At 52.6% G+C, this 18831-nt stretch overlaps 2 protein-coding genes across 3 annotated transcripts; both read right to left on the bottom strand.

The window, feature by feature from the left end:
• Nucleotides 1-1934: 1934 nt before the first annotated feature.
• nsd1a (nuclear receptor binding SET domain protein 1a) lies at nucleotides 1935-16281 on the bottom strand. Its single transcript, XM_047024325.1, has 24 exons — nucleotides 15059-16281; nucleotides 13596-14461; nucleotides 12595-12736; nucleotides 12221-12393; nucleotides 10073-11930; nucleotides 9821-9921; nucleotides 9459-9708; nucleotides 9279-9370; nucleotides 9098-9145; nucleotides 8919-9006; nucleotides 8549-8769; nucleotides 8315-8428; nucleotides 8048-8171; nucleotides 7760-7960; nucleotides 7466-7645; nucleotides 6806-6962; nucleotides 6480-6685; nucleotides 5512-5624; nucleotides 4991-5377; nucleotides 4601-4742; nucleotides 3905-4011; nucleotides 3553-3757; nucleotides 2670-3345; nucleotides 1935-1971 (listed from the first exon to the last, which is right to left on the bottom strand). The coding sequence occupies exons 2-24, from the start codon at nucleotides 14442-14444 to the stop codon at nucleotides 1935-1937; spliced, it is 6471 nt and encodes a 2156-aa protein (XP_046880281.1). The 5' UTR covers nucleotides 14445-14461; nucleotides 15059-16281.
• Nucleotides 16282-16369: 88 nt separating this feature from the next.
• si:ch1073-44g3.1 (uncharacterized protein LOC797133 homolog) lies at nucleotides 16370-18718 on the bottom strand. Of its 2 annotated transcripts, none has more exons than XM_047024111.1 (2): nucleotides 18390-18634; nucleotides 16370-17963 (listed from the first exon to the last, which is right to left on the bottom strand). In XM_047024111.1, exon 2 carries the CDS (start codon nucleotides 17958-17960, stop codon nucleotides 17271-17273), a length of 690 nt encoding a protein of 229 aa, XP_046880067.1. In that variant the 5' UTR covers nucleotides 17961-17963; nucleotides 18390-18634; the 3' UTR covers nucleotides 16370-17270. The 2 variants fall into 2 exon arrangements, with proteins under 2 accessions (XP_046880067.1, XP_046879986.1); XM_047024030.1 differs by having other exon boundaries at nucleotides 16372-17966; nucleotides 18390-18718.
• Nucleotides 18719-18831: the final 113 nt, after the last annotated feature.

The following is an 18831-nucleotide window of genomic DNA, read 5'->3' as shown; positions in this document are numbered from 1 at the left end:
GTAAGCACGACACCTAGCGCACAAACTACCATAGACGTTTGTCCTTTGTTTAAGGCATGGGCACACAAGACTTGTGTAATAACGACTAGACATGGATGTCTATTGTAAAACTTTACTTATAATATTTATTATACACAAAGGAGTACAGTACGGTTCATGAGTCTTCTCATGGCAGCAAAACACCCCATTAATTCAGAAAGTCTGTTTCTGTGTCACCTCTAAAAGAGGAGGCTGAGAGCTCTGCATTTGACCAGTTGGCATAATCATCATCACAAACACACAAAACAAAAAATAAAAACATAAAAAGATAATACAGGTTTGATAAATACAAAACTAGGCAAAAAGGTACATCTATTTCTCCCCTGCATGTCGAGGAAGGACAGGACACTGGGCTGGCAATGTAAAAATGGTAGTGCTTCAAAAAAGATTGGGATAGTTTACAGAGTAGCCTCTTGATATGTGTTGGAGGTTGGAACCAACTGATTGTGTCAGAAAGCACGATGTAGAGGATTGTAAGGCCCTCATATGGCTGACAGCATTTCACATTCTCTAAGTACCAAATCTACATCTCAACTACAAATGTTTTTTTGTTTTTTTTTTAAGAAAAAGACTACAATATACTTTAAATGAAAGGTTGGGTAGGAAGGAAATTGCGCTTTATAGTTTTGATGCCATCCCCTCTTCATCTGTGTACTGGCTCCGTTTCAGTCAACATTCAGAGCCACGGTTTCAGTTGGGGACAATTGTTATGGCTGTAGCCATCCATATTGTTACCTATTAGGATCCCAATTTCAGTAAATAAGATTCAGTAGGGGGAGGAAGTCAGAGATTGTATTTGATAAAAACAGCTCACAAGGATAAATTGTAAGTGAACGTCAAAACTACCAAACAAACAACCTCATGAGTCATACCAGAGGGGTGGAATTGGAGAACCGGTTCTAGACCTGGTGCAGGAGGACGCACAGGCGGGCCTGCGGTGCTTGTGCGTTGTGAGGTGTACCTTGTGTGCTCATACAGAATGTACAGTGGAACATCACATTCAGGTTGGAACTCAACGGAAGGCCCAGTGCCAACAGAGTTCCGGAACAGACGCCTCAATACATTCCTGAAACGTTTAGTTAGTCGTTCCAACCAACCAATCACACAGAACTTAGAAAGCAGCCGAATGATGAACACAGAGAAACGTCGGCAAAATTCTACGTGTTTCTTTTCTTTTTTTCAGCCAAGTTAGGTGACGTAAGTGAACCCAGTCATCTAAGCCAAACAGGACTTTTACAAACAGGTGTTTTCATGGTTAGTCTTCCAGGCAGCACAGCACTTAGACATATAAAACTTCATAAAACTCTCCAAGCACTGTCCTCAAGCTGTGACTGTAGTGACTTATATTGCTTTGAATTATTTTGCAGACACTGATGTGCACTTAAACATACTGCATCACAAACATCTCAGATGAACTCAGCCATGTGGCTAAAGCTAACTCTTCATTCAGACCAACAGAAGGGCATTCTTTTGAGAAATGTGACCTGGGAACAGCCTGCATGGATCCACTAAGCATAATTAGAAACAGTAATCAATAACGTAATTCTGTGGACAAACGGTAGCGATGCTGACGAGCGCACAGTGGACGAGTGATTGGCTGGGAGATGCTCTGAACTTTTGGAATGTAACTAGTTGTCCCGTCATATTGTTTTCCTGTCATGAACAACTGACCAATGAAGGAGGTTGTCAGATGTAAATCACAGGAAGTGGAGTTATCACAGCTTCATCTTGCAAGCCACTGAGCGGTCCTCACATTTTCAACTCTTATTTTTCCCCCACCTGAATTGTTTAGCTCAGATTGCTGATGGTTTAGGGTATTTAACTCTAACCTCATCGTTTATCTAACCCTTTTGTATCTTATGAGTGTGTCTGTATCAGGGATCAGTGAGAGAGCCTTACTCGTCGTCTGTGATTGTTTTAGTTACAACATAACTGAGACGGGGACTAGCACAACCATTAGGATGTAACATGAGTGGACTTTTTGTTTACCAACATTTTAAAAACAATATGTAAACAACTCTTAAGAGGAAGAAAATAAGAGTTTAGCACCAGACAGTAATGAACCTATGAACAGTGGGGCACCTGATGGCTGGCTGAGTCAGACCTCGTCCCTTTAGCACCAGTTCTCATCCCATCTCGAGTTTGTCTGCGGTTCAGGAAAGGGGTAGCAAGGCAATGCAGCACCAAGGCAGCCTCTTATGTCACCTCGACCCAAGACTCTACCTGGGTATGTCTGAGTCTCAGGAGAGATGGATGGATGGATGGAAAGATGGATGGAGGCCATAGGAAGACCCAAAGGCTACAGAGTTTATTTCACTTCGTCGTCCTCCTCTTCTACTGCTCCCCACTCCTCCTCCTCCTCACCCTCCACCTCCTCCTCCTCTTCATCATCCTCCTCCTCATAGTCCCCCCAAGTGTCATACACATCCCCTCCTTCCTCCTCTTCCTCCCCCAGTTCAGCTCCATCCTCTTCCTCCTCATCTGCTAAATCCCCTGCTTCCTCTTCCTCTTCCTCCTCTTCCTCCTCCTCCTCCTCCCCTAAATCCCCAGCAGGGTCCTCCTCCTCCACAACCTCCATCTCCTCCCCTTCATCCCCATCTTCCTCCTCCTTTTCATCATCCTCCTCCTCATCCCCCTCATCCTCATTCCCCTCTACCTCCTCATCCTCATCCCCCTCCACCTCCCCAAAGTCTAACCCATCCACCTCCCCGTCCTCCAGGTCACCATCTTCCTCCTCCTCGTCCTCCTCGTCCTCCCCTGCGTCCTGCTCCTCCTCCCCTGCATCCTGCTCCTCCTCTTCCTCCCCTGCATCCTCCTCCTCCTCTTCCTCCTTGAAGGAGGAGGGAGAGGTATGGAGGTTGCCTTCGGCGCTGTAAGACAGGTCACTGTAGGGGCCGAGGCCGGGGGCCGAGGTGGGGGGGGGGATCTTGGCGGTAGAGGTGTTGATGAAGAGCCGTTCAGTGGTGGGCTGGAGAGCGGAGGGTGGCAGGGCCGCAGTGGAGGGGGGGACCGCGGAGGAGGATCCAGCCAGGGCTCTGGGAGGAACCAGAGGGTGGGGTGCCGGCGGGGCCATGCCCCCAGGCCTGAGAGAGGTCATGCTGGGTACGTACTCCCGGATCTCCCCGGGCTCCAGGGGCTCCGGGCCGCAGGGGTCGTGCTCGCTGCAGGAGAGGCGTCCGTCCAGCTTGGAAATGAACAGCATGCCCTCGCGGTGCTCCTGGCAGAAGGAGTTGGGACACATCTCGCAGAAGGACGCCGCCTCGCCACCGCACTCGTCACACTGGTGCCAGGGACACTCCCAGCGACCTGAGGAGAAACACACACACACACAACCACTGGGGTGTGAAGGTCCTCTCAAGAGCTCACAAAGGAGGCCTGGCAAGTTTTATCAGAACTAAGTCACTGTCGGCCATTTTCTGAAAACAAAAGGGCCCTTCCATCTTAAGAAGTCTGTTCACAATGGAACCGCTCGATCTGGCAGGCCGTTTGGTGCCCCAGGGCCCTGTTCCTCACCTGCGGGTCTCTTGGAGAGGTTGAGGCAGTCAGCGTGGTAGACCTTGGGACAGCCTGGCTTCTTACAGGACACGATCTGTCCTCCGTCGCCGCAGCTGAAACACTCGTCCTCTCGCTCCTTCGTCACCTCCAGCTTGCTCTTCCTCTTCACCTGTGCCTTCTTCTTCCCCTCCTTCATCTTCAGCTTGTCGGCGGGCGGCTGGTTCTGATACACATACACACACACACACACACACACACAGAGGGGTTAGTCTTCTCCATTTGTATTTTATGTACATGTTTTGGGGCTTTTTATGGACAGGACAGATGAGATAGATGGGGAATGTAGTGGAGAGAGAGCTCCAGGCCTCACCTTGGGTCGCACGCCCAGGAAGCCACTGCAGTTGGGAGCTCCACATTTACACACCGTCTTCCCGTTCCCCAGACACTCCAGGTTGTAGTTGAAGGTGAGCTCCACACCTGCACACACACACACACACACACATTATGACACACTCCTACGACCATGTGTTCCATCACAGATTCAGTCATTTGATTTAAATCAACACCACACACACACACAAAAAAGATGTCTGCAAAAAAACTTTTGAAGAACCAAGGTTAAACTGGGTTATCCATGCTGGACAGAATCCCTCTGGATTCCAGCCCCAGCCAGCCAGTCAGTCACGGAGGGGTAAACTGAGCAGGTGAGGTCAGTAGACCGCCCCTCCCCCCTCTCATTAGGACAGAGTAGCCTCCAGTCATGGCCTCCGTGTCAACATACCAGGAGACGAGGGGGGGGTGTCGTCTGTGTTTATCCACTCTGGAGGCCAGGTGTTGTGGAACATGGTCATTCATTAACTGATTTAAAATGGCAGAATGGTATCCCACACCAGTCCCGCTTTAAATACACGTCAATACATTAAAAACATTTTAGGTTTGCTAGTTGAAAGTGGGTGTTCAGTTTGAGCTCAGCCTGTAATATACAGCATGAAGGAATGCGGTCAGTCTGAGATATGTGCTCCGTGGGAGGCTCAACTGTGGTGGAATGCGGTTATTGATGACTGACCTTTGGGGATGTCCTGCAGGGCAAACAGCCCCACCCTGGTGTCACCGTTCACCGTCCACTTCTGAGTCTCGCAGTTGGGCTGGCAGCAGTGGTTCATGAAGCGCGCCTGGTTCCCCTTGGGCCCGGCGTCGATGATGCGGTCCTGGACACACCACAGACACAACGTTACCTCACAACATTCGGCACGGGCTGCGATGATTGAACAGTCAGCCTGTTGTGCCTGAGTGTTTGAACGATACGTATATGTTCCAGGGCTTTTTATTGGTCTTTATTGGACACTGTCTGATGTGTGACAGGAAAATCCGGGAGACAGAGAGAGAGAGAGCATGAGAAAGAGGACGACATGCAGCAGAGGACTGATCTCCCGGGCCGATCGCACGCCAGCCGTACCTTGTCCAGCGTGAGCATGTAGAAGTTGCAGATGTCGTTCTCCTGGGCGTGTCGGATCCTGGCTCGGCACTCCTCCTCGTCGATCACCTCGCCCACGTACTCGTTCACGAAGGCGCCCTTCTTGATGTCGAACACGGAGCGCAGGCCCCAGCCCCTGGCCAGGGTCCTGAAGATCTCCACCTGGCTGTACTGGCGCTTGGTGAAGGCCTGGTTCTGGCAGCGCTCCCCGGCCACACACACCTGGGGGTGGCACTCGTACATCAGCATGCGGTTGATGCACTCAGAGTCCACGCCGCACGGGTTCTCGTCCGACGCCTTGCAGTTGCAGCGGGGGATCTCGGATAGGTCGGCCGTGATGATCTGCACCTTCCCGATTGGACGGTTCACCTGAGGGAGGGAGGGAGGTCATTTTCACTACGAAGTGCATGAAGTCAGAGCTGAGAGACCATTAGGAACAGTGTGTGTGTGAGTTTGTGTGTGTGTGTGTGTGAGTGTGTTTGTGTGTGTGAGTGTGTGTGTACCTTGATGTGCCTGTAGGGGGGGGGCTTCTTGTCGTTCCTCCTGTCCTCCTGCAGCTGTTTCATCTCCTTCTCAGCCTGCAGCTCTCTGAACCGCTCTGCAGCCTCGTTCAGCGCTGAGGACACAGAACACACCTCCGTCACCTCTCCCCTCCTCCCATCACACCTCCGTCACCTCTCCCCTCCTCCCATCACACCTCCGTCACCTCTCCCCTCCTCCCATCACAGTTCCTCCCCTCTCCCCTCCTTTCATCCCAGCTCCTCCCCTCTCCCCTCCCCTCATCCCAGCTCCTCCCCTCTCCCCTCCCCTCATCACAGCTCCTCCCCTCTCCCCTCCTCCCATCACAGCTCCTCCCCTCCTCCCATCACCGCTCCTCCCCTCTCCCCTCCTCCCATCACAGCTCCTCCCCTCTCCCCTCCTCCCCTCTCCCCTCCTCCCATCACAGCTCCTCCCCTCTCCCATCACAGCTCCTCCCCTCTCCCCTCCTCTCATCACAGCTCCTCCCCTCTCCCCTCCTCCCATCACAGCTCCTCCCCTCTCCCCTCCTCTCATCACAGCTCCTCCCCTCTCCCCTCCTCCCATCACAGCTCCTCCCCTCTCCCCTCCTCTCATCACAGCTCCTCCCCTCTCCCCTCCTCCCATGACAGCTCCTCCCCTCTCCCCTCCTCCCATCACAGCTCCTCCCCTCTCCCCTCCTCTCATCACAGCTCCTCCCCTCTCCCCTCCTCCCATCACAGCTCCTCCCCTCTCCCCTCCTCTCATCACAGCTCCTCCCCTCTCCCCTCCTCCCATGACAGCTCCTCCCCTCTCCCCTCCTCTCATCACAGCTCCTCTCCTCTCCCTTCCTCCCATCACAGCTCCCCCCCTCTTCCCATCACAGCTCCAGCTCCTTCCACCGCTCCACAAGCAGCGCCCAAGTTCCTGGAAAAACACTCCCAGCCAGAGAGAAAAGGGGGATTTTGTGCTCTACCCTTCTTGTAGACCGCGTCGGCACCCTTGCCCATCTTCTCCTTGTTGTTGGCGTCGCCCTCCATGTAGGGGAACACCCTGGCCTGGTAGGTCCACACAAAGTCTTTGGAGCCGAAGAAGTGGACGGGGAACTCCCCGACCTCGTGCTTCATACGGAGGATGTTCTCCGGAACGTTCTTGGGAAGACACACCTCCGCCGGCCACCACCTGGACACAGGACCCCGGGGTTAGCATGCCAGGACAACATCTGTCTGTCTGCCTGTCTGTCTGTCTGTCTGGAGAGCGTTAGAGTAATCATGTGATGTTTCCTGTTTGTTGTCAGCTGACCTGTATCGGCCCACTTTGACCCAGAGGATGTCTTTGAAGTGGGGCTTCTTCCCAGCCTTGCACTCGTTGCAGAACCAGCTGCCGGCAGGCATGTCGATGTTCAGACACTCCCGGTGGAACGCGGCAGGACACGACTCGCAGCACAGCAGACTTCCCCCTGCAGGAACACAGCAGGAACTACAACTCAGACACGTCTATGGAACTCAAGACATCTCCGCACAGGGCGAAAGTGACCAGTGTTAACCTTCTGAGCTCGCTGTGCCGTTAGGATTCATCTTGAAGGGAAGGTTATAGCTGGAATCACAGTGAGGTGAAAACTAGGGGACTCACATTAACTCCAGTTGTTCAGTGGTGTAGCTAATGCCAGAGGGGGATCTGGGACAAATCCAGGATTTTCTAAGTGCTTGTGTTCATCACAATCAGTACATCAGATATGCCTCGCGACTGTGCGTATGATCTGCTCGTTATTTTGCGTCGAGTCCAGGTGCGTGTCAACTCTCTCTCCAGTCAGCTGGATGTCTAACCCTCACAAACCCAGAACCTGAAGGCCACACCGTCTAGCAGACAAGACAACAGTTCACCCCCACAGGGCCGTCAACAACGGCGTTCCAGGAAGTCCCGCCCCCGGCGTTTCCCAACCAGGAAGTCCCGCCCCCGTACCTTCGGAGCAGACAAAGCACCAGCTGACGTTGATGTGCTCGTGGTTCTTGCAGCCCTTGCGGGGGGTGAAGTGGTTGGGGCACAGGACGCTGGTGTTGGCAAGGACTACGCTGCCCGCCGCCATGCAGTAGTCGTTGGCGTGGTAAGCCACGGGGCAGCGCACGCACCGGGCCAGACGACCTGCGGGGAGGGAGAGGGGGGAGGGGAAAACCGGGGATTCAAAACGTGCTGCGGAGAGGCCAGAGGGCTCCGGAAGGGCCTGAGGCCGCCCAGGGGCGTGCGTGCGGCTCGTACCTTTGGAGCTGCAGGGGTTGAGGGGGTTGGCGATGTGGCAGGACAAACAGGTGTGGAGAGAGCAGCGGAAGCCCTTGTTCTGGGGCTGTGCCGGCGTGTGGATGAACACACACTCGGGGTGGTAGAACTTGCCACACATGGGGATCTGGCAGCGCTTGACGCCGTCGCCCGCCTTCTTGCAGACGAAGCAGGTGTGCACGCCTGCGAGGGAGAGGAGTCATGAGGGAGGGGCAGGATCGGATGTGCTGTGGGTGGGTGGAAGCGTGGGTGGGTGGAGGTCATTCTTACCTGTTCTGCATTCTCCACAGATAAACTTCCCCTTGGGAGGCTGTGACAGGCTGAGACACTGCAGGTGGAACGCCCCGTAGCACTGACCCTCACACAGCAACAGATCCCCCGACCGCTCACACACCTGAGGACACACACACACGCGCGCACACACACACACACGTAGCTGGTCAGGAGACTTCGAACCACACGTTCCCAGCAGACCCGACCGTGTGAGGATTGACGTTGTGTTTAGGAGACGTTGTCGAGCTACAGTCGTGGTCTCACCTGGCACACGTTCTCCCTCAGAGCTCCTGCTGTTGCTACCCCCGGCCTGCGGTTGCTAGGATACATGGCGTCTCCAGGGGAAGCGTAGATGTCACTCAGACTGGGAGAGAACCCCTAGAGACAGAGGGGAGATTGGGAACAACAGTCGACATCAGAGATCTTCATGTCAACATGCACGTACACACAAACCCACACCGACAGACAGGCTACTAAACAGACGTGGTCTGAGCTGACCTCTGGTTTGGTTGCCATGGCTCCGTTAGGCTGTCTCTGGCTGGCCGCCTGCCCAGGAGTGAGCTTGACCGGCAGGCTTCCTCCCTCCACCCTAGCCTCCACCCTAGCCTCCACCCTAGCCTCCACCCTAGCCTCCACCTTGGGAGTGTGGAGGACCGGGGAGCTGGGGGGCCGCGGGGGCCTGGGGGACGGAGGTCTGCTGTCGGAGGTCTGGGCTGCTGCTGAGGAGAGACAGGGACACACAGCCAGTGAGACACCCCCAGGAGACAATCAGGTGATACCTCAATCAAACTAAGTTGTCTGTCTAGTCACTCATTCATATGCAGTACGTTTAATAGCGGAGGGCGGGGGGGGGGGGGGGCTGGTGTACCTGGGAGAGGGGGGGCTGGTGTACCTGGAAGGGCAGGGGGACCTGAGGGTCTGGAGAGAGCAGCCACCTCCTTCTTCACAGATACAGCCTGTACAGACAAACAGTAGGGTTTGCTGGTCATTAGCCTTTATTATTATTAAGCTGTTGATGATGATGTTGATGCTGATGCCACTCAGTACCTGTGGGTCAGAGGGCCCAGGGGAACATGCACCAAGGTTCTCCACCTCCTACAAAGAGATTTCAGGACGTTTTATATACCATGTAGAAGAAAGAATACGTTGTTAAAAAATACATTGCTCCAAGACGTTTGTTTGGGATGTTTAACATCCTAACAAACTGTTGGTGTTTATCTTGTCCAACCTTCTTCTTTGGTGGAGCAGCGGACACTTCTTCTATGGTGCACTCCAGGATCCTGTGGGAGGGCTTCCTGGGTCTCTTCCTGTCCAAGTGGCCTGGAGAGGAACACACACAACTGGGTTATTCTACGTGTCTAGGTCAAAGGTCAAATAGACACACACAGACACACACGCTCACACATACCACTGCTCAGAGGAGACAGGTCTGTCCTTTCTGCATCCTCTGTTGACACGTCAGACTCTAGTGAAGGCTGGAAGGGTGACTGCTGTTGGGCGGCAGGGCAGCCATCTTGAGACAGGCCCTGCTCCGGGGAGGCCCGTCCCCAAGGGGTGCAGCTGGAGGTGTCCGTCCCAGGAGAGGTGCACGGGTGAGGGGGCACATTCCTTCCTGAGGCCTGTTGCTGCCCTTCTCTGTCACTGTTTGACCCAGAGCCCTAAGGAGAGCGGTGACAGAGAACCAGTTATGATCACACGTTTATGATTGGGGTTTAGAACGGCTGTCAAAATGTGTTTTTCAAGTCCTACTATTCTGTAGGATTCCGTCACCTTCTTCGTTTTCTTCTTTGGGGCGAATATTTGTTCGTACTCCTCCGTGGACTCCAGGAGCCGCTTACTGGGTTTTCGAAGACGTTTGTTTTCAGAGTGTGCTGGGTAAACATCACCAAAACAACGTCAACAAAACAATACAAAAAAGCACACAATAACAGTAAAATCCTTAAATCACATCAACATTGTCAAAAGGAAACCGCTTGTTAACGTCCATCTCCAGGAGCTACTGGACCCCCCCACCCTTCTCACCTGCTGCGTCCGTCCTGTCTGAGTAACCCTCGTCCAGCCTCTCCAGGGTCGCACCAGGGGACCTGACGGGGTCCGGGCACCCCCCCAGCTTGTCTCTGTGCACCCCGTTCACCTCTGCCCCGGCCCCCAGAGCCGAAACCCCGCCCAGGCCCCCCTCGAACGCCTGCCAGCGCTTCTTCGGAGCCACTTTGCAGTCTGAGCTCTTGTCGAGGTAGCTGGACGACGGCTCGGCCGCCGCGACGACGGCGGCGACGACCGGACGAGCCGACCCGGACTCAGCCAGGTCGGCGTGCCCGCTGACGAACTCCCTCCCCCAGGCCAGGTCGGCCAGCTCCGGGGTCAGGCCGGAGACGCCGGGCCTCGTCCTGCCGGCCGGCGGCGTCTTCCTGCGCGGCTTGTCCGGGGTCCCCGCCGCCCGAGGGAACACCACCCTCCCCTCCACCTTGTAGGTGTCGCTCTTCATGATGGGCCTGGTGGTCCTGGGCTTGCTCCTGGCCGACGGGGGCTTCCCGTTCCGCACCGTGGCCCTGGGGGCCCGGTCCCCCCCGCCGCGCCCCCTGGAGGGGTCGTCCCCAGGGTGGGTGGGGACGACCAGGGGCTCCTCCTTGATCAGGGCCGGGCTGGGGGGCATGGCCAAAGGCTTGCCCTCCTTCGCCCTGGTATCGTGCATGTCCTTAAGGAGCATCAGGAAGGTGCTGAATTTGTAGCCGCTGTGGGGGCGGAAGGTTCCGGATTCGCCCGAGTCGCTCTCCTCCTTCACCAGGGACTTGAAGCTCAGCTCCTTGTTGTCCTGGAAGGCGTCCATTGGGGACAGGGAGGAGGAGGGCGAGGAGCAGGACGAGATGTCCGACAACGCGTTCTCCTTCTTGATCTGGAGCGGGAGGACGGCGGGGTGGCTGGACCCGGCGGCGGGCGGCTTCTCGGACCGGCGGAAGGAACCGTTCCGGGTGTGGTTCCTGTCGGCCTTGAGGCCGGTGGATGTTAAGCCTCCCCTGGAGGACTCCCTGTGAGACGACGTCTCGGTTTGGAGCCTGACATTAGAGAGTACGTGGTCCTCGTCGTCACTACAGGCTCTGTCGTCTCTCGCCGCCTTGAGCTCTGTCTCCTCCTCGGCTTTCAAGGCTCTTGTTATGAGCCCACAGCTGGCGGGGAGGTGCAGAGAGTGCTTGTCCAGGGAGCTTTCAGTACCCTCACTGAGGCGCTGTCTGGGCCGCCCATCCCTGCCACTTCCGCCTTCAGGCATCGACGGAGAGCTTTCCGAAAGGCTTGAAGAGCTGGGTTTGACGTTCTTGGGAGAGGGGTGTGGCAAACGTTTCTCCAGAAGCTTCTCTTTGGCCTTCTTAGGAGCCTGGTCCTTCTTGGAGCCCTTGTCAGAGTTCTGAAGCGGGGGCTTCTGAGAGCGTTTGGGACACAGGATCATGGGGACCGAGTCCAGGTCAGCGTACGGGGAGTCCCTGGCCTCCTCCCTCCGGGTCTCCCCGACAGCGGAGATTCTGTCCGCCACTTCAGAGATGCTGGAGGGCTCCTTGTGTCCCCCGACGATGTGACCGAAAATCTCCGACAAGCCTCTTTTCTTCTTACACGGTTTCTTCTTGTTGCCGTGGTGGGCGTCTACGGCGTTCTTGACGGGCTGCCGCTGGCCTCCGTTGGCGACGGGGCTGAGGAGGGGAGGGTGCGTGAGGCCAGCGGAGCAGGAGGGGGCTTCCGGGCCTTTCTCCTCAGGCACTGGGGAGGGCACCACATCTTCTCTGCTGAAGGTCACGGCGGGGTCCTTGGGCTCCCTCTTCAGCAGGTCTGGCAGCAGGAACTCTGCCTCCAGCACGCTGACTTTCCACGCTTCCATCAGACGCTTGGGTATCTGCAGCGCAACAGAAATAAACACCCGATATTATTATTCCAAGAAATGCTCATTCCACATCCTAATCAAGCAGACCACTCTGTGTGGGCGTACACAAATCTGTCAGTTATTGAAATCATGCCGGTTGGAGCTATTTATTCAGACGAAAACGTTCTTTTGACCAAGCAACTCAACTAAGAGATGTTATTCATACGACCGAAGGTTAGCTTAGCACAGCACCAAAGCACAGCAGTGAGTGTGACTGACATCATCAGACAGCAAAGCCCAAGGTTTTGGTACAGTGTCGTTACCGTGTACTTGTAGTCCTTCTCCCTCTGCCTGCCTCTGCGTCTCAGCACAGGAAGGTTCTGGAACTGGTGTCCTCCCTGGAAGGGCAGCGTGGCCTTCCCTGGGACCCACGCGTGGTCCGCCATCTCCCCCACCGTCTCCAGGAAGTACATACGGCAGGGCCTGCGACTAGGCACTAGGACCACCACGACGACGACATTAGTGAAAAAGACGACGACACGAAGACGGGGAAAGCATCGGCGGTGTGTGGGGAAAAAGGTCAACAGAAGAAGCAACGGTCCCCTCCTACCATGTTCTCTCTGTCTCTCTGTCTCTCTCTGTCTCTCTGTCTCTCTCTGTCTCTCTGTCTCTCTCTCACCCATGTCCATGTCCTTACCCTTCATCTTGGTGTGGACTCCGTCCTGAAGGTGCGTGGTGACCTTGCAGGGCCACCAGGGGCGACGGTTGAACTTGGCCCACACCAGGTCCCCCTCCACGTACCTGACAGGGGCCACGGCCTTCTTTTTAGGGCTGCTGGGCTGTAACAGGACACACACACATCAACACTCTGGTAACCGGACACACACACATCAACACTCTGGTTACAAGACCAGCACACACACACACCAACACTGGTAACAGCACACACACACAAACACACATCAACACTGGTAACAGCACACACACACACATCAACACTCTGGTAACAAGACCAGCACAGACACACACATCAACACTCCGGTAACAGGACCAGCATGCGCATACACACATCAACACTCCGGTAACAGGACCAGCACACACACATCAACACTCCGCTAACAGGACCAGCACACACACACACACATCACCACTCCGGTAACAGGACCAGCATGCGCATACACACCAACATATCAACACTGAATCCCTGTTTACTACTGTGAACGTGCTATATTCTATATTAATATGTAGTCAAATTACATCTAGATGAAATGTAATCTTAAACTTGACACACGGAAGTTCCTCTCTGTCACTCAAGAGAGAGGCCTTTCATTTTAAGGTAACATATCCCTGGATGCACCAACTGACAGAGAGCTCTCAGTCCACTTATATCTACAAAGAGCCAGATAGACAGACAGGGTGATAAGAATAATAAGTCTAATAGGATTAGGTAAATGCTAGGAGATGTCGCATTTTTGCTGTGGAACTATATGTTTCCAAATGTGGGTGTGAGAATTTGATTTATAAATGTGGCCGTTAAATATAATTTCCTTGATAAAAAAGAGTGTGGGGGGGGGAGGGCAGATTTTCAGTGTTCAAAATAGTTAAAGCTACACCCCTGAGTTATTCCAGCGTGAACAGAGTTATCCCAGCGTGAACAGAGTTATCCCAGCGTTTAGATCTCATCTGGGAGAGACTCACGTTGGAGTTACAGCTGCTGGTTGGCGACATCAACCCGTGGTCTGGAGTAGAGGCCAGTTCACTGTCACTGTCCGACTCCTCGTCCATACTGTCCCCCATCCCCACGTCAGGCAGAGCGCTGGGGCTGAGGGCGGGGTGGAGCTCCGAAATGGTCTTGGCCATCAGGTTGAAGACGGCAGGTTTGTACGCGCTGTGTTCCAGCCCGGGGACGGCGGGGAGCGCGGCGGACGGCAGCCCCGTCGCTGACCTGTCCCTGAAGCGTCCAAGGGACGGCTGGAAGGGGACCAGCTCGTCCTCGTCGTCCTCCTCTTCCTTGGCGTCCCCGTTGTCAAACAGGGTGGACTCAAAGTGCAGGTATCCGTTTGGGATGGGCGAGCAAGGCTCCAGGCTGTCGGGGCTGTGAGGGGAGAAGCCGTTCTTGTCTAGGTCCTGAAGGGACCCGAAGGATTCGTCGTTACCGGGAGAGGGGGGGCGCTGCGCGAGGTGAGACCCGAAGTCGGAACGTCCTTGCGGACTTGACGAGTGCAAATGGTTCCTGCCGTGGTGGAGGTCCTTGTGGTGCTCTGGCCGGCCGTGGCCCATCGTGGAGAGGTCCTGGAGCCTGATCAACGAGCCGTAGCCGTGGGAGGACCTCTCCGGTCCGCTGTGTCCCTGAGCCGGGGCCGGTCTGAGGCTGGAGGGAGCCAGGTGCATGGCGGCTGGTTGCTCGTGGCCGCGCTTGGAGCTGCTGTTCTGGGTTCCATATGAGGAAGGTGTGGTGGAGGGGAGGCCGTTGGAGGTCCTCAGCTCTGGCTGGCCTTGGCCATAGGCTGAGCCACTCCTGGGAGCCCGTCTGTATGACTGATTCATGTTGTCATGGCTCTTTCCTGTCAGGTAACACAAATATGCAGGTTAGATCCGGGTTATCTGAAAACGTGCGCGCTAGATAACGTGCTGTGTTTACCGAGCCAGGTACAACATGCACGGTTTCAGAAATGCAACCAAACGATTTACTAAAACGTGTACCTTACTACGACAACTATATTGCTTTTTTACTTGAAAGCGACACAAACGTAAAGCGACAATACAAAGGGCACAGCCATCCACTGCACACACACGTAATACGTCGACATTACTGGCTTCCCTAGGCCGTCCGGGGTAGTGGCAGGGGAAACAAAAAAAATCAGGAAACGACTACTGACCTGCTCCATTCATAATACAATCCATATCGCCTAATGTCAGGATTGAGCACACGCTGTTAATAGAAAAATAAAACGATCGTCCAAAATATAGTATACCGTTTAAAAACACTGGCACTGGCTGTGGAAGAGGTGAGCCAGTGCCATCACAAAAAAGGCTACCAGTGTGGCTCACACAAACCCCACAGCCTGCACACCGTCACAGGGGCTTCCATTATCTCACAAAAGGACAGCCCGAAACACGCTAAAAACAACTTACGTGGAGTGAAAACGTTAGAATCTTACCATTTGGAGGTCGGTTACCACGAAACCAACTGCGGGTCTTTTGAAATTGGACATGAAGCGTGTGTTTTTTTCGATTTGTGAAAGCGGATCTGGAGGCTACAATCCCAGCAAGCAGCAGCACTAGGCCAAGACTCGGCTCTCATTCTCTCCACTTCATCTGCCTGAGCAGCGGCGGCGGCCCGTTTAAAAACAATCACCACTTGACAAAATAAAACTGAAAGCATCCCACAATCTGTACGGCTGCAAGCGTCAATGTGTCACACAGTGGTCTATTACAACAGTACAATATTATACACTACATGCTTATTATCGTTCTGTCGAAGTGCCCCTGGTTAGGTTAAAACAAGCCGAGGCTGACTGACTGCAAGTGAGAAAGCGACCAATCCGCACAGCCACCCAACCCCCCGTCTGCAGCACACTCTGGGCCGGGGCACTCACCCCCCCCCCCCCCTCTTACTCAGAGCCTGGGCGATACTGTAATTGTACTTGAGGGCTGTCTGGCACAATAAGCTAAAACGATCGAATAAAAACAGGGTTACTATATCCAGTGTATTTGTTTACCAACATCCCCGAATAGGTCTATTAATAAACACAATGACGTGCCCATAATCCATCAAAAGGATTTGACAAAGCCTACATTCGTAAAGTAGGCTACTGTTACTGATCAATATCTCCATAGGTTTAAACCTAGGCTAAAATATTTCCGCGAATGTCAATATTAAGATTAATTTCTGCGTACAATATACGTGGATTAATTGTCAAAAGGAGTGATCGAAGTCGGCCTGGACAAACGTCAGACGGTGCGCCATGTTGCTTGGTTGGGCAGGAAATAACAGGCCGTACGACAGAGAACTAAGCGGTAGTAGGCTACACATGTAATAACCGCTCACAAACACAATGACCTCGATGATCTATTTAGTACAGAAATCTTTTATTCCATGGTGGTTGTTATGTTTCAACTGGAATCAGAACACGTGGACTAAATAACGATATATGCAGATTGAAGAAAAAAGCTGCCTACAGATAGGACCACACAATATGGACGAGTGGAACCTATGTGTGTAGCATGGTGGTCAACTAATGGTTCCGCGCACAGAAAATGCTCATCGACCCATCGACGTGAAATTTGACGCTGAACAGGCCATTGTCTGTGTGGTTACCTACTTTAATGTGCACGCTTGTTTTCGTTAATGGGGGAATCACTGAGCTCAGCGTGCGTTTACGTTCGACTGCATGTTTTATGATGACTATGTGCGTTGGATCTGTTTGTATTAAACACGTACATAAATGAGGTGATCAATTATAAGGAGCCACTGTATTTGGATTGACCCTTTATTTCTTAATTTTTGGTTTACATACATAAGCACATTTTTTCCACATAGCATTTTCTCTGTTGTTTAAAATAAAAAATTCTAATTAACAGCGTAACAACAAACAGCTCATTCAGGGTTTTGTTTGACGGTGAGGGCAGAGGAGGAAAATACCATACACAGACAAAAGCATTTTCACAAAGAAATAATTCATGTGTTCAAAGTAATATGTGAGGATATTTCGATAAGTCGATACAAGGTTACAAAAACCTGTTCAATGTTATATTGTGCTGGATCCATTCCTATATGGTATATACAGTAGTTACAAAGTAAAGAACATTGTACTGGACACAACACAAGAAAGAACAACACTAGCATACACCCAAGGAAGAGAAGAAAGCCTGTGTTGTGTGTTTGTACTCTAAATTACGAGCATGTTTCATAATGACCAGACCAGGGAAGCTACTAAGCTAATCAGGATAACAATACAACATTCATCAGAGCATTAATGAACACATGAAAATCATATATCCCAAACAGCTGATACAAAAAGACCACCCCACCAGAGAGTATTAGAACAGTATTATGATGAAGGTTAACATGGCTTTCATTCATGTGTAACTACTCAGATTGTATTCTATGCCTCATGCATCTCTGTTAAACAAGATAGCATACGTCCTATAGAAATGGAGTTCAGTCTTGTCATGGGAAAAGAGAAGAGTACACAATGACCATAGCAAAGTACATTAAAGAGAAGCCATTCTTTGTCCGTTTGAGATGCCAGGATACCAACATCTCACATCTTCAACACACATATATGCCCCCTCAGGGGTATCGCAGTCATTCGTGTTGGACTTGCACTTGAAGTGAGTTCCAAGCTGTTTCATCGTGTACTACAGGCCTTACTCGTTGGGTTCCTCCACTTTGCCGCTGGGCTCACAGATGCCACGCTTCTGTATCATAGTGTACGAGAACGGCGTGACATCACAGCTGGCATAGTCTAGTTTCTTGGGCCCGCTGCAGCTGCTGAAGTCGAGCTTCTTGGTACCGTCGCAGTTGCCGTCGCAGCTGCCGTACTCCAGCTTCTTGAGGCGAGCCAGAGTCTTGATGCTTCCAGGAGGCCTGCCTGGGCTCACCTTGTAGCCAGCAGCCTTGGTTGTCCCCAGGGGCCTCCCAGGACTGGTCTTGAACCCCGCAGCTTTCGTGGTCCCCAGCGGACGTCCGGTGCTGGTCCGGTACCCGGCTGACTTGGTGGTCCCAGATGGCCGTCCTCTTCGGCCGGACTTGACGATTCCTTTCTTCTTCTTGGGACCCTCCGGCCCTGGTGTGGCCTCGCTACCCCGGATCCTCACCGTCTGGGAGTGGAAGTCGTTCTGGTTGTCCTGCATCTGGCAGGTCATGGGTTTAAGCATGCCTTGTGTCAGAGGTGGCAGGCTGGGGAGAGGGAGCTGCAGAGTGGGGTTTGGGGGCGACGGGTAGAATTTATTGGACTGTGAGCTGCATAAGTCAAAGTGGCTGGTTGAATGCTGACAGTCCTCAGACAACCCTGTCATGCAATAGTCATTGCTGCTGCTGGTGACTTGGTGCATCATTTTCTACTGGAGTTGGGTAAAAAAAAAGGATAGAAAGAACATGTTAATTCATTTCTCATTCTGTCTTTCTTTCTTTTGTCCCTCTCTGACAAATATGCGCGTGCACGCACGCAGGAACAAACACACGCACGCAAGGATATTTATGCGTTACAACTGGATTGTTCATTTTGATTTAGCTTAAGTTGAAATATGATAAGTTATTACAACTATTCATATAGGCTTGTGCATCAAAAGCATCGGACAGCTAGCTTTGGTAAAGCAAAACCTGACTGTAAAGAAATCGACAAAGCAATACCTGGCAATTCTTACGTTTGCATTGCATTAAACTCTAACAGTATGATAACTCTGCGCAATTATTAAGGGTAGACTTTGCAACTGCCGGCGATCTTTTGTTTTAGAACGAAATCTTCAAACGAAAAAATCACAAACCTTATTTGTAGGCGGATCATGGAATGCAAAGGGTTAAATATAAAACATATCCTTTTTCCATCCTTGACAGCCACAACATTTTAATTTCATGCGTGCAATCTGTACTCTGGTATCCATGAATATTGTTTAGCGACAGGATCGCAGTGTGCGGCAGTCATTTCAAGCTTTTCTATTCTTCTAAGACAGAGGTTTAAATAAGAAAGGCAGCCATTTTCGCCCGAAAAAATTAATAAAATATGCGCCTGCACAGCGCATGCGCGGCACATTTCAGGAAACGCAGACCATTTCTTATGATCTGTAAAACTAAGAATAGCTTTCAGTTTACACAGAATGTGCGTCTGTATGTGACATTATTTTGTGCGAATCTTGTTTAAATTCCAAAGACTATGCCCCGTCAGCGAATAAACCTTTCAAGAGATGGGGTTACAAGCTTCGGTGGGTG

Source organism: Hypomesus transpacificus, chromosome 1, assembly GCF_021917145.1.
Source record: "Hypomesus transpacificus isolate Combined female chromosome 1, fHypTra1, whole genome shotgun sequence".
In the NCBI taxonomy this organism is placed as follows: domain Eukaryota; kingdom Metazoa; phylum Chordata; class Actinopteri; order Osmeriformes; family Osmeridae; genus Hypomesus; species Hypomesus transpacificus.
The sequence above is the reverse complement of the archived record's forward strand: the minus strand, read 5'-3'. Positions and strand labels throughout refer to the sequence as shown.

Bases quoted from the DNA above. Each gene is read 5' to 3' on its own strand.
- nsd1a (XM_047024325.1), bottom strand. From the start codon at position 14,444: ATGAATCAGTCATACAGACGGGCTCCCAGGAGTGGCTCAGCCTATGGC. The intron at 11,931-12,220 runs GTAACGACACTG...GTTGCGCTGCAG, and splicing joins AGAAGGACTACAAGTACACG to ATACCCAAGCGTCTGATGGA. The intron at 9,922-10,072 runs GTGAGAAGGGTG...ATGTTTACCCAG, and splicing joins AGACAGGACGGACGCAGCAG to CACACTCTGAAAACAAACGT.
- si:ch1073-44g3.1 (XM_047024030.1), bottom strand. From the start codon at position 17,960: ATGATGCACCAAGTCACCAGCAGCAGCAATGACTATTGCATGACAGGG.